Source organism: Oryzias latipes, chromosome 4, assembly GCF_002234675.1.
Source record: "Oryzias latipes chromosome 4, ASM223467v1".
NCBI classification, from domain to species: Eukaryota; Metazoa; Chordata; class Actinopteri; order Beloniformes; family Adrianichthyidae; genus Oryzias; species Oryzias latipes.
The window spans coordinates 23,640,942-23,654,990 of NC_019862.2; the positions used below are offsets into that span (position 1 = coordinate 23,640,942).

The 14,049-nt window shown below is 40.9% G+C and overlaps 1 protein-coding gene across 2 annotated transcripts; it reads left to right on the top strand.

The window, feature by feature from the left end:
• The first annotated feature begins 5,747 nt into the window (after window positions 1-5,747).
• On the top strand, window positions 5,748-8,983 carry LOC101172152 (interferon-induced protein with tetratricopeptide repeats 1-like). 2 transcript variants are annotated; one of them, XM_023954425.1, is made up of 2 exons: window positions 5,748-6,019; window positions 7,147-8,983. In XM_023954425.1, exons 1-2 carry the CDS (start codon window positions 6,015-6,017, stop codon window positions 8,456-8,458), a joined length of 1,317 nt encoding a protein of 438 aa, XP_023810193.1. In that variant the 5' UTR covers window positions 5,748-6,014; the 3' UTR covers window positions 8,459-8,983. The 2 variants fall into 2 exon arrangements, with proteins under 2 accessions (XP_023810193.1, XP_023810194.1); XM_023954426.1 differs by having other exon boundaries at window positions 5,751-6,019; window positions 7,150-8,983.
• The last annotated feature ends 5,066 nt before the right edge of the window (window positions 8,984-14,049 follow it).

The window sequence follows — 14,049 nt, forward strand, 5'->3', positions numbered from 1 at the left end:
TCAATCTTAAAGGACACGTACTCAAATGATGAAAACACACCAAATGATAGTCTGCGGGTTGTAATATTATCTCTAAACAGTGCAGAAACGCCTCCACCCTTTTTATTTTCTCGTATTTCCGATTCATGTTTGTAGTTGGGGGGAGTTGATTCGACTAGAACTATGTTTCCTGTGTTTTTGTCAAGCCAAGTTTCAGTTAATAACATAAAGTCAAGATTAAAAGAAGACATAAGATTATTGATTAAAAATGATTTGATGCATAAAGATCTGACATTGAGTGCAGTAAGTTTGAGATTAGTTTCCTTGGGACTGGTCAAAACCTTCTTGCAAGGGATATGAACTAGATTTCTTTGATTGGACAGTCTGAATGCCCTTTTTTGCATTCTACGTGGTGCAACTACAGGTATAGCACCAGAAGGAAGCTGTTCATCACAGGGCCCCAGTTTGACATAACCTTTCCTAGGACACTGGGGGCCCGTTTCATCGTAGCTCTGGGGAATAGCACGTCTAGAGGCGCGCAGGGGAGGTTGAGTTGAGGGTAGTTTGGGTGATGGACCAGGAGGAGCGGTAGCTGGACGGGATTAGGGGGAACGATGGAGGGGGCGTGTTGGAGGGGGTTTGGATGAGGGACGTGTTGGAGGGACTTTGGGTGAAGGATAAGGAGGGGGCACTGGAGGGGTAGGAGAGCTCCTGTGTGGTGTGAGGCTCACAGGCGTTAGGGGAGCCATCTTAATTCCTGACTTAATGAGGCTATCAAAATGGCTAGGTAGGGCCATGGGTGACAGTGGGGGGGACGAAAAGGAAAGTGAGTCTTCACTGGGAGTAGATGTAGCAGGGGGTGCCCACAGCTGGTCAGATGATGATATTTCTGGGGCCACATCTGGTGGTTGTTGTTGTGGTTCTGCAGCTGGGTCCTTAGCTGGCGGTGGTTGTTGTGATGCTGGTGCAGCTGAGTCCTTAGATGGAGGTGGTTGTGGTGCTGGTGCTGCTGGATCCAAGTCTTTTACCGGTGGTGGTGGAGGTAGTTGTTGTTGCCGTTGTGCTGTGGTTCGTATAGGTGATTTGTATAGGTGGAAGTCACAAAAAAGGATGACCAGTCTGATATTCTAGGATGTGTGGATGAGGTAAAATAATTAAAAATGATTAATTAAATGATTAAAAAGCAAATAAAGCAGGAAGCGGCAGGAGCAGGGAAAAAAGCGTCTGCACTCTTTACGTGTTGTACAGTGTTGTTAATAAATTAAATAGTCGTTTGTGTGACCTCATACCACTTTTTTTGCCCTCTTATCACCATGACACCAGGGGAAAGCATATGCTAAAAGGCAAAAACAGAAAGTTACAATGTACAAGCTTCTCTGTCTATACTAGAGGTCCACAAACTTGGAATATTTTAGACAATGACGTTATACAGTCTGCTACAATATACATGTTTAAAAGGAAAATGAAATTGCCATTACTGTCAACATACTGTAAAAATGCTGCTCCGACCGAAGCCACCTAATAACGTGTGTGATTTCTCTCTGTTGACACTTATATGGCCACACACCTGAGTTTATGTTGTTCAAATTCATTGTCCCTATTGTCCAACACTGTCCACTATATTACCATCATTTTGTCATACTATTATTGTATTTTATTTATACAATTATTTTCTTTTCTTTTTCCTTTCTTTTCTTTTCCTTCCGCCACTCATCTTCTGTACTTTTATGCTTGTATAAAATGCTGGACCACTAATAATTAGCAGCTGCTTCGGGGATGTATTTTTTCCACATTCTGTACTGTGAGGGGATTTGTTGCTCTGACACATTGTGGAAAAATAAACTAAACTAAACTATAAACTAAACTAAACTAAACTAATGCATGTAAAAATACCAAAAATGCAATTTTCATGAGAATGGGTCTTTAATGGTCCAGCACTTTGAGAGATCAATAAAATTTATGAAGCCCACTTATAAGCATTAAGGGTCTTGCCTAAGGACCCTCAGTTAACATCACTCAGTGAGGGTCCTTAGGCAAGACTCTTAACGCTACCGCCTCCCGAGCGCAGTTCAGTTGTAGCTCACCGCTCCCCGAGGGGATGGGTCAAATATGCAGAGAAGAATTTCCCCATTGAGGGATAAAAAAAGTATCTGAAAAAAAAAAAATGGAAAAAAAAAGGATTTATTTTTCTACAGGTTTTTAAAGGGTTAATTTTCCTACAGGCAATTAAAGGGTTAATTTTTCATTTGCTGAAATGGTTTGGCCCTCCAGGCATACCATGCAGGGCTCCGTGGAGGGTGCCATCTTGTGTCTGCGTGTTCTTTTCTTGCAAGCACGAGGGGGAGAAGGAGCTGCGTGACCAGCAGAGAAATCGGTAGTGTTATAGAAAGAAGAAAAAAAATAAGTTGAAGAATTAAAATAAGCTACTTTTTGTTTTATGAGATCGGTTACGTTGTGTGCCGAAAGAACATTTTCAGAGCCGCTACGTTGTGAACGTGTCGTGTTTAAGAATTCTTGGAAACTCCGGTGTTGTTCAGTGTTATAAATGTTTACTTTATCTGATTTCTTTCTGGTATACATATGCGTGAATATGTATTTTTGATAAGTTAATTGAAATGGTGGTTGAAGTATTCATTGTTTAAAAAGAATTGTATTATACCATGGTTATAATAATTTTATTTGTTAAAACTTAATTCATACAGTTATTTTTTCAGATTTGTGGAAAGGGAAATTCATTTTACTAATAGTAAATACTTGTTAAAAGGATTACTGAATTTTTTGTTTGTAAATTGGTTTTGGTGAACTACTAAAAAAAAGAGAAAACCATAAAAACAATTTCCAAATAATAGGGGAAAGATATTGAGTTTATTGAAAGATGAGATCTCACTTAAAATATAGATTAAAATGTGTCTGATTTATTCTGTACTATGTGCAGAATTGTTTTGATGACCCTCATTTGTAGCTCGGACTACAATTCTTCGTTGGAAGTCCATGGCAAGCCAGGCGTAGAACAAGAGTATCCTGTTGAAGATTGAAGTACAGTGTGGCCAGCTGTTACTGATTCCCATCAACATCAACAATCTGACAGGACAAGAGATAAGGAACATTCCCATACACATTCACTTATCCTACCCGGGTAGAGAACAAATTGAGTGCACAAACGAGACAAAGGACAATTTATTTTATACTATTTTTTTATAAAGCTGATTTATTTTGTAAAAGAAATTCAGCTTTAGGAAGAAATTACTGTTTATGTTGTTGTTCTATTTTGTGTTGTGAAAGGTAATGGAATAAACCTGCCCTCTATTATTTAAACGCATTGTTGTTTTTCTTCTCTTCCTAAATAGAACCTAGTACAGTGGTTCTTAACCTTGTTGGAGCTACCGAACCCCACCAGTTTCACATGCGCATTCACCGAACCCATACTTTAGTGTAAAATAAAATGATTTTTTCCCCCAAATTCAAGACATATAGTTTTTCTACTCATGCACAAATTGAACCGTGCAGAACAAAGCCAACATTGTGGATGAACTAACAACAAATTACATACCTGCAAATCAGTGTGACTTCTGCTGTTGCCTTTGAGAGACCAGTTCAGATATGCGTGGCTTCACCTTGGCAAGTGCTACTCTCATGTCATTTTCAGGACAAAGTCTGTTCCTTTTCTTTGTTTTTATGTCCAGCATCCTCGAAAAGGATTGCTCACAAAGATATGTTGTAACAAATGGTATAAAAAAACTCCAGGGCTTTCTTGGCAATAACTGGATACTTTTCCATTTGTTGACACCAAAACGTTGAGAGCGTTATTGTTCTGAAGAGTTGCTGTTGAACCTGGCTCTGCTGAATTTCAATGATTTCGTCGAAGTATTCATCATTGACCTCTGCTGTCTCAACATCAAACGTGAACGGCGTTCTCACCCATGCTGGATATGAGTCTTGTGCAGGGAAGTATCTGTCGAAAGACTTTGCAAGCTCATTTAAGTGCGTGGCAATTCCTTGTTTCAGTTCCATGGGTACAGAAATTTCACCAATTCCAGACACATCTTCGATCTTACTTACACAGTTGTCAAGAAGGGGAAAGTTTGCGAATTTATTGTTCTCTGTTCGTCGTTTCCATAATAGTAACTTTTTTTGAAAAGCCTTCAGGTTTTCTTCTGCTTCCATGATGTTGACTCCACCCCCCTGCATCTGCTGATTAAGATGATTGAGAGCTGCGAATATATCAGCCATGTACACTAAAATGAGAATGAACTCAGATTTTTTGAAGCAATCTGCATGACACTGTTGGTGCTCTTCAAGACTAATTCCACACGCAAGGCAAAAACACGATTCAGCACCTGTCCCCGGGATAACCACCACACATTAGAATGGTACATTAGTACCTCAAATTCAGCACCCATTTCTTTGCACAGCTCACTGAAAATGCGGTGCCTCAGAGCACTATTTCGCACATAGTTCACACATTCCACTACTGTTTTTACTACTTCTGCCATTTTTGGAGGCAAGGTTTTTGTTGCCAACGCATGCCTGTGCAGAATACAATGTGTGACAATGATGTGTTGTGCACCGGCTTTTACTAGCGCACCAAAACCAGACTTTCTTCCCAGCATGACTGGAGTTCCATCCGTACAAACTGCAGAGACCAGATCCCACGAAAGCTTATTGTCTCTAAAGAAGTCATCCGCAAGCTTCTTCACATCAGCTGTCTTAATTGTTGTTGGAAGAGGCTTACAAAAGAAAAACTCTTCTTTTATCATGTCGTCTTTCACACACCGCACAAATACAGCAAGCTGGCTTAGGTTAGCAACGTCTCTGGTCTCGTCAAGTTGAAGGCTGAATTTTGCCGGGCTTGAAATCAGATCTGCGACTACTTGAGCCAAGATGTTCTATTCTGTTGCTGATCGTGTCATTTGAAAGAGGAATTTGGGATAATTTACCTTCGGCCACTGTTCCGAGATTCGCCATTTTTAACGCAGCTGGTTTTACCAGTGTTTCGCCAACGGTGTGTGGCTTGCCCTGCTTTGCGATTAGGTACGCAACTTCATATGATGCTGTGATGATCGGTTCATAATGAGAACAAATCCAAGAGCAGGCAGAGTGGCCTTATCATCAAATCTGGCTCTCTTCACCTTGAATCAAGCAAGCGTTGTGTTCTTATATTCTCCATCTCCATGCAGCTTCTCAAAGTGTTCCTTTAGTTTTGCCGGTGCAAGGCTGGAGTTGCTCAACTTGGCATTGCAAATCATGCAGATAGGAAGCTGACTCCCATCCCGTTCCGTGATACGTGAGAATCCATATTACATATGGATTCGTACATATTCGTCTGACCACTTTCTTTTTTTGCTCAACATAGTTTGTATGGATTAAAATATGAAGAAAGTAATTACACGATGTACTTCGACAACATTCACACGTTGGATCACTCCTGATTGCGCTTAATTCCTCGCAGCACTGATTGGCCAAGCAATGTCACGTGATCATTTGCAACCAGTGATGGCCAAGCGAGGCATACCATAACCAGTACACACCCAGGTTATCCGAAGATACATAACCTCTGTTTGTATTAGTAAAACCTGTCCAACACAAAAGGCTTTCAGTTCTCATCTGTTTGCTCAGTTGTTGGACAGAACGAGTTAAAACAAGAAAAACAGGAATGTTGTTATGTAAATTCACTTCCTCCCATTCTATTTCAAGCAAACAATTAAACTCTTTTTGACAAACTTATCACTAAATAGCCTCATTCTGTCAGGTTCTGTATGCTTTAGAGTTAATGTGTCTAATTTTTGTTTAGATTGCTTGAAATAAAGCTTTTCCAAGTCAAACTCAAACATTGTCATTTCTTTGGTTTCAGCAGAGTTAAGTTTCGATTCTGGAAAATAGATAAAACGTTCAGTCGAGTCTGCATGAGCGAGACGAAGAGAGATCTCTTTCACTTCGCGGTGAGGCGGACACGCAAATAAACCGAGGAGCTGCGCCACAGATAAGAGTAGAGAGGAAAAGAAGAGTTCATAACTACAGAAGACAGGAAGATCGTCATGAGGTAGGCGACTTTTATGTTATTTTAGTTTTTTAATTTTTATCTTATGTCAAGGCTGATGTTATTTACACGTATTTACGTGCAAACAGCACTAGAAATGATGGAAATTCATGTTGGCCAAACATGCAGCCAAGATGTGCATTGCTGCATTGCCCTCACACATTTAAAGTGCGTCCAAGCTCCAAGGCTTAATGTTGTTGTTGGAAGCACGTATTTGAAGTTAACTTGAAATTAAAGTCTGATTAGTTGTCAAGCGCCTTAGTGTGTGAAATGTGTTGATCCATCCCCTGGAGGAGCGAGGAGCAGCAGAAACAGCCGCACTTAGGAACTAATTCAGTAGCTTAAAATGAAACTTCCCAAAGTTTTCATGTAGCAAAATTTACATTTTGCTGACATAATCACTGGCCATTCTCTTAAGGTTAGCAGAGTTATCTTAAAACATCTATCATAAGCTGTTCCTCTGATGGATTCATTCCTGATCCAACAGTATTTGTCCTGGTCATTCCCAGAGAAAGCCTCAACATCTTCATCTCTGCTACCTCCAGCTCTGCTTCCTGTCTCTTTCTCAGTGTCTCTAAACCAACAACATGACTGCTGTCACCATAGCAGCAGGTTGGAATGTTGTAGAGGAAGATTCCAGGTGTGGAATGTGCAGTAGAAGAGCTAGAACATTTTATATGAGGGGGGGGACAGAAGACTTTGGAAGGATGGCAAAAAGTAGAGTGGAAGACCATTATAAATGAAAGGATCAAATATGCATATTTCAAACAGTTTCGTTGTTGTAAAATTATATTTGTTGTAATATTAAACAGCAGTTCTTTCAGCAGATGTCCTATTTGTAATACTTGAAGATGCTTCACGGGTCATTCTTGAAAATAAGGATACTAGTACTGAGTCAAAAAGTGTGGGAGGCAAAGCTTTTTGCTTGGGGGCAGCTGTCCCCGCCTTTTCCCATGTAGCCCCACCCCTGGGTATGTGACAAAGGAGTGTCAAAGGGAATGCAATGACAGGTGTGGAAGATTATGATAAGGCATTAGTCAAAATACAAAAAGTTCTCAAAGTAATCGTTTCTGTTTCTGTGACGTGTCTGAACATTTCTCTTCGTCTTATTGGTGTCTGTTCTTGTCCAGCAGTTCTTCTCAGACTCTGTCCAAACTGGAGGCCCTGGAGTGTCACTTCACCTGGGTCAAGGAAACCACCAGATCACATCTGTTACACAAGAGGGTCCAGCTTGAGGACATTGGCACAGATGAGGGAAATTTTTGGTTGGGTTCCATTTACAACTTGTGGGGGTTTGTCCTCTATGAGCTGGGCTCTAGCAAAGAAGCCCATCAGTACTTCAGAAAGGCCACAGAAACCTTACAGCGGCTGAGGAAGGAAGGTGAGGGTCCCTGGCTGATGGTGAACTATGGAAATCTAGCCTGGCTGCACCATCATCTAGGAGAAGAGGCAGAGAGTCAAGATTACTTGTCAAAGGTTGAAGCTCTCAAAAGTAAATTCTCATCTCCGTCCCAGGATGAGCTCCACCCAGAGATCTACGCTGAGAAAGCCTGGACTCTGATGAAGTTTGGTAAAAAAAACAAGCTGCTAGCTGCAGATTACTTTCAGAGATCCTTCAAGATGCAGCCAGACATGGTGCAGTGGCAGTCCAGCCGTGTGATTGCACTGGCCAGTGCTGCTAAGCACTGGGACACAAACCTGAGTGATGACCTAATGCAGGAAATTAGAACAGCCCGAGAGCAGGATCCAGAGAATCTGTACGTGGCTGCTGTGGAGCTTAAGGAAAGAGGCAGAAAAGGAGAATCAGTGAAAGATGAGGCAGAGACGCTGGGTCAGAAGATCCTTCTGCAGCCTGTCAGCAGCTACAGTGGCCTGAAACCCCTCCTGAGGCTGCACAGGGAGCTGGGATTGCTGGATGAGGCTATCGTTCTGACAGAGGAGTTCTTGGAGCGGCATCCTGATGAGCGCTACCTGAAGAGATGTGCTGCACTCTGCTACAAATGGAAAGTCCTCAGGTTCACGGCTGATCGAGTAGACCAAAGTACGATTGAGAGAGCCATAAAGCTGCATGAGGACGTGATTGATCTCTATCCAGACACGTCATTTGTGAAGAAAGTTGACCTGGCACATGTTCAGGCAAAGTCGAGTCATGGCCGCACAATAGCATACCAGATGTTCCAAGACCTGCTCGCAAGGAGAGACCTGGATTCCGGAGACAAACAGCTGCTATACTACAACTACGCCAGATACCTCAACTTCGAGCGTCATGACAGTAACCAGGCTGTTCAGTACTACATGAAGTCGGCAGAAATTCCAAACAGGATTTTCTATGGGAAGCTAAGCGTCAAAGTGCTCCAGAAAATGTACGAGAAAGGAAGGAGCAGGATGTGCCCAGAAATCAGGGAGTTTCTGGAAAACCTGTCAGATGATGATTCTGAATGAGAAATTACCAACATAGGGTTCATATCTAAACCTGAGATACAAACGCATGCTTTCATTGATTATTGTAACGCTCTGCTAGCTGGTTTTCCAAAAACAAAATTAAGAACATTCAGCTTCTTTTTTTATTTTCACTTTTATTTTCAATTTATTTCCACAGCTTGTTCAGTTGTATCCTCACCTTAATGTGGTGTTGCTAGTTCCCTGCTTGTGATGCTGCATCTGGCTGTCTATGCAGCCTCACAGACAGGGAGGTTCCAATATTTATCTTTATACCAACAAATGTTTTCCGTGCTCACCCTCTTTCCCAAATGTCTGTCTACATCATTTAGGAGGGTGGGAGGCATGAATGGGATTAGAGGGTTCTGTGGGGGTTGGGGGCTTTATTTTTATTTTGTTGTGCTTGTTTTATGTGGGTTCTGGTGTAAAGCACTTTGTGTTATGTTCTATATGAAAAAAAATGTTTAGTGTATTGATCCTGTAGAATAAAATTTCAACTCTTCCTTAATAAACATGTTACCAAAAATACTTTATTCTGATCATTTGAATTTCTTAAACTCTTATATAGGCAGTGTGTGGATTTGATTTTTTTCTTAAAGGCTACACAAAAAAATGAATAGTTTTGAAGTCCTACTCCAATCATCTTTTGATCTATTTTCAAGTGTTCCTGTGTTTTTTTTAATTATGATTATGCATCTTTTAGCCAAATGAAAACAAAAACTATTGTTTTTTAGGAAAGTTTCAGCAGAGCAGCAGCAGTTCATTAGAAGTTCTTCACATAGTTTTGAGCGGGACCATTGGAGTAGGTCCACCCCTACTTCCCGTCATCCACCAGTTTTCACTTTCTCCCATTAGCTTATAGCCCCTCACAACCCCAACCTAACATTAGCAATATTGAAGCTTTCCAGCCATACAGATGTCTGCAAGTGGATGGATCAGAGCAGGGAGCGGTTGGCCCATCCAAATATTTTCTAAATTACACATAGGCTCTTTTTAAATAAAACATTGTTTGTGTCCACTCCTAATTCACCACAATGTGAATAAAGCTAAACTCAGAAATGCAATTTTAAGCTTAATATTTCCATCATCAAAAAAATGCATGTAAAAATACCAAAAATGCAATTTTCATCAAAATGGTAATGGCAAATGGCGTATACTTATATAGCGCCTTTCTTCCTACAAGGACAAAGCGCTTTACAGCAGACCCATTCACCCAGTCACACACATTCACTCACACATTCACACACTGGTGGCGGCTCCGCTGCCAAACACAGGCGCCTGCCTACCACCAGAGGCAAGGTGGGGTTCAGTGTCTTGCCCAAGGACACTTTGACTCATGGGCGTGCAAGGCGGGAATCGATCCTGCAATCTTACGATCATGGGTCGACCGCCCTACCGCTGCACCACGGCCGGTCTTTAATGGTGCAAAACTTTGATAGATCAATAAAATGTAGTAGCAAGATCTCCTATAACTTCTTTTCTTTGAACAAAGTAAAAATCAATCATGGACAACCCAGACCATCCTCTCCACCCTGTTCTGGACAAACAGCGGAGCTCCTTCTCTAGGAGGCTCAGACAGCTCTGCTCCAAAACTGCCTGATACCAAAAATCATTCATACCCAATGCAATAACCCTGTACATCAACTCACTGTGCAAAAGATAACTTTGCAAATTTTTATTATCTATTTATTTAATTTTTTTCTATTTTGCACATTTCTTTTGCACAACTTTTTACCTGCACTGTTCTGTAAATAGCTCTTTAAATTATATTACTACTTTGATGTTTGCATTTTTGCTACATTTTCTTTGTTCTTGTTTTTTTTTTATTTCATTCTAAGTCTTTTTTTTTCCCTCTGCTGTCAGTTGCTATGGTGACAAATTTCCCGCGTGTGGGATCAACAAAGTATTTCTGATTCTGATTAACGTTTTGTAGCTTTTTAAATAAGATGGCCACATAGAGTAAATCCAACAGAATGGAGATCTTTAATTGAAAAACAAACAAGGATTATCTTCTCCAGAACGCCACATACCGGGAGGTCTCTCCAAGGTGACGGGCTGTTCAACAAAATAAGGGGGGGGGAAATTAAAAGCAAAGTATTTATTTAAAAAAAAAAAAAAGCAATTTTAACTCAATCCAGTAAAGTTTTACCTTCACTTCTTTGGAGATCTGCTCTTCCTGTAAAACAAAAAAGGTTGGTTTTGTTAACTTGTAAAAAAGAAAACATAATGACATAAGATCTGAAAAAAAAAAAAAACACCATCTGGGTGAGCGGCTGCGTCTGTAGTTGTCACGGTAACTTTGCCTGTGAGGTTCGGGGCAGTGCAGTCGCTCTGGCTGTGGGCGCCAAAAACAAACACAGAGTGCTCCACAGTCAAAGCAGCCAACTAGGAAACTCTGGAGCTCTACATGCTGTCCTCTGTTGACTAGCTACAGAAATACTGGTTTAATTTTCCAGCAGGACTTGACACTAGCACACAATATTAAATGCACCAAAAGCTGTATTTGTTTTTTATAATTTTTCAAAAGAGGTCATAGAAAACTGTTGGCTCGGAATACGTCTTCCCCACTTCCCATCATCCATTTGTTTACACTTACGAGGAAAACAAAGACGTCCATCAATCTATTTAAATTTAATTAATTTAATTTAATTTCACATCTACAAACTTTATGCAGCGGCAATTTTTTGCTCCTGATTTACATTGATTTTAACAGACACTCAGAAATAGAATTTTAGGCTTAATTTTCTTTGTATTTGTCCTCTATCATCACAAAAAATGTTAAAAATCACCAAAAACACAATTTTCATCTCAGTGGGTTTTTAAATTCAGCTGTGTTACCTATCCAGTAGTTATTTTAATGACCCTGAGCAGTCCCTTCAAACTGTCAAGCCCCCCCCCCCCCCCCCGTGCCCACTGCCAGAAACAGTAAATTATCTGCTGTGATCATTTAGATTTGATACAAAATCTGAATACATAGATTAATATTATTAATCCAAATCAACACCAGTGAATGAACCATTTAACTAAGACTAGATTGTTTTAAATCTAACTTAAAACTACAAAAGTAGCACAATAGTACAAACTTTATACAGCACAATAGTGCTACTTTTGTAGCACACAAGCTCAATAATAAAATCATCAGCAATTATAGACTTTTTTCAAATAGAGATATCTTTAAACAGCTTTAAAAGCGTCCAGGGTCTGTGATGTTCTGAGATGAACAAGAAGGGAGTTCCAAAGACTTGGTGCAGCAAAACAAAATGCTCTGCCTCCTATTGTACGGAGCCTGAAGGGGGGGGGGGGGGGGGGGGGGGCTACCTGATAAATGATGGGTACAGGTATGTGCAATGTACTTTAATGTGGATCAATGATGCACATTGATCCACCTCTCCTCTACAATAAACCTCAGCACCGGATCACCACAAGGATGTGTACTGGGCCCACTCCTCTTCACGCTCTACACATCCGACTGCGCCTCGACCTACCCAAGCAACTCCATCATCAAATTTGCTGATGACACCGCTGTGGTCGGGCTCATCTCAGGGGAAGATGAGTCCCACTATAAGGATGAGGTCAGAAGACTGGGAAAGTGGTGTTCATGAAACAACCTCCATCTGAACACCACAAAACCACAGGAAGTAATCCTGGACTTCAGGAAGGGTAAAGTGGACATAAATGTACCTAAATGGGGTCAGTGTGGACAGGGTCAGCTCTATATGCTACCTGGGTGTGCTGATCCCTAAGGACCTCTCCTGGACTGCAAACACCACACCGGCAGTAGGGAACGCCCAGCAGCGTCTCCACTTCCTGAGAATACTCAGGAAGAACAACCTGGAGAGGAAGCTGCTGGTGACCTTCTACAGAGTCACCATAGAGAGCATCCTGACGTCCTGCATCACAGGCTGGTATGTAGGATGCTCAGCCGCAGACAGGAAAGCGTTGCAGAGGGTGATCAACTCGGCCCAAAAAAAATCAGCGGATCCTCCCTGCCCATCCTAGAGGACATTGCCAGCTTTTGCTGCACAAGCGGAACCAAACAAATCATCATGGACTCCCACCATCCCAACCACCACCTGTTCCAACTGCTACTGTCAGGCCCGCAATACAGATCACACAAGGCTCGCACAAACAGACTAAAGAACAGTTTTTCCCCAGAGCAGTCAACGTCAAAATGTGAACCTCAAAAAAAGAAAACACTGTGACGTCTGTAAACCAATCATGTGCAATATTTAACAGTCTCGAAGTGCAATATCAGTTATGTGCAATACATGTACGTAAGTTGTAAAAAATTTATGTATCCATAGATCCACATATTTTGTAGTCTATTTTATTTTAACATGTACGTTACACTATTTTATTTTGCTCAAGCAGCTAGAGAGCACTAGAAATTATGTTGTAATAAACCTCTTGTGTACAATGATATTAAAGGATTTCTGATTTTCACAGCCAAACACACATTAATTGAAGCATATTGTTTCGTGTCAACACTGGTTCCCCCAACTGCCTGAAGCTCAAAGTGCAGCATTTGTGGCACAGAACTCTCTCTGTGGTTGAGAAGAAAGACACGCATTGTTCCTGCCCGCACTTCATCTGAAACAGGACGGGGTAGGTTCTGAGCTGATAGGAGATGAAGAACACAGCAGCTGACTGTGGCTATTAATGATCAATGTAACTCTGTTCTGGTCCCAGTCTGCTGACATAATAAGTCATTTCAGAACGAGCTTAATCACAGCCAGGTCATTTATGAATGTGTCTAATTATCCTAAGTTTGATTTCTTATTGAATAAATGTATAACTGATTATTGTAATTTTTTGTGTATTATTCTTATTTGATTGCTTGAAATAAACAATTTCAAATCAAAAATCAAAATTTTGGAAATATTCCCCTTTCCTGATTCATTTACGCTCTGGTCTATCCTTTAACCGCAGAAACCTCTTACAGACAAGGTTTAGTTACAAAAATATTGGCTGTAAGTTTGTCTTGGGTGTTTCCAAACCATGGTGACAGTTGTTGTGGATGAGAAGCTGCTGGTGGATTTTTGGTCCTTCTTGGAGGTCATTTGAAAAGTCTTTTTAAACATTTGACATGGCGACAATGGAGAAAAACCTGTCATGGGTCGGTCCCTGTTGATGTTTTTTAGGTTCTGTTTCTTGCAGGTCGGCTTAGGCCTCCCTTGAATTGGTCACAGCTGCCTGCAATGATCCATTCTGTGTTTGGTGTTGGAGCGTCTTCTGTGCTGTCTCTCATGGTTAGCCTTTTGATTAAGTCCTTGAAACCTTCTGGATGTGTTCGAGTCTTCCTGCTCCTGGGTTTATCCTCCCTTACTAACCGTAGCCAAACCTAGTTGTGACACTTGGCAAACTGTGAGCAAAAATCTGCGAAACGTGAACATCGTGTAGGCTTTAATGCCGATGACAATCTATTTTTGACAAACCTAAAAGACTCCATTCCCCAATTAATCAAATTGAATAATTTTGGAAATATGTCAGGATACAAAATAAACAATGCTAAATCAGCATTAATGCTTCTGGATGAAACTGAAGGCTGAAACCCAACTGTAAATATGCCATTTGCAATAGCAAATGAAGGCTTC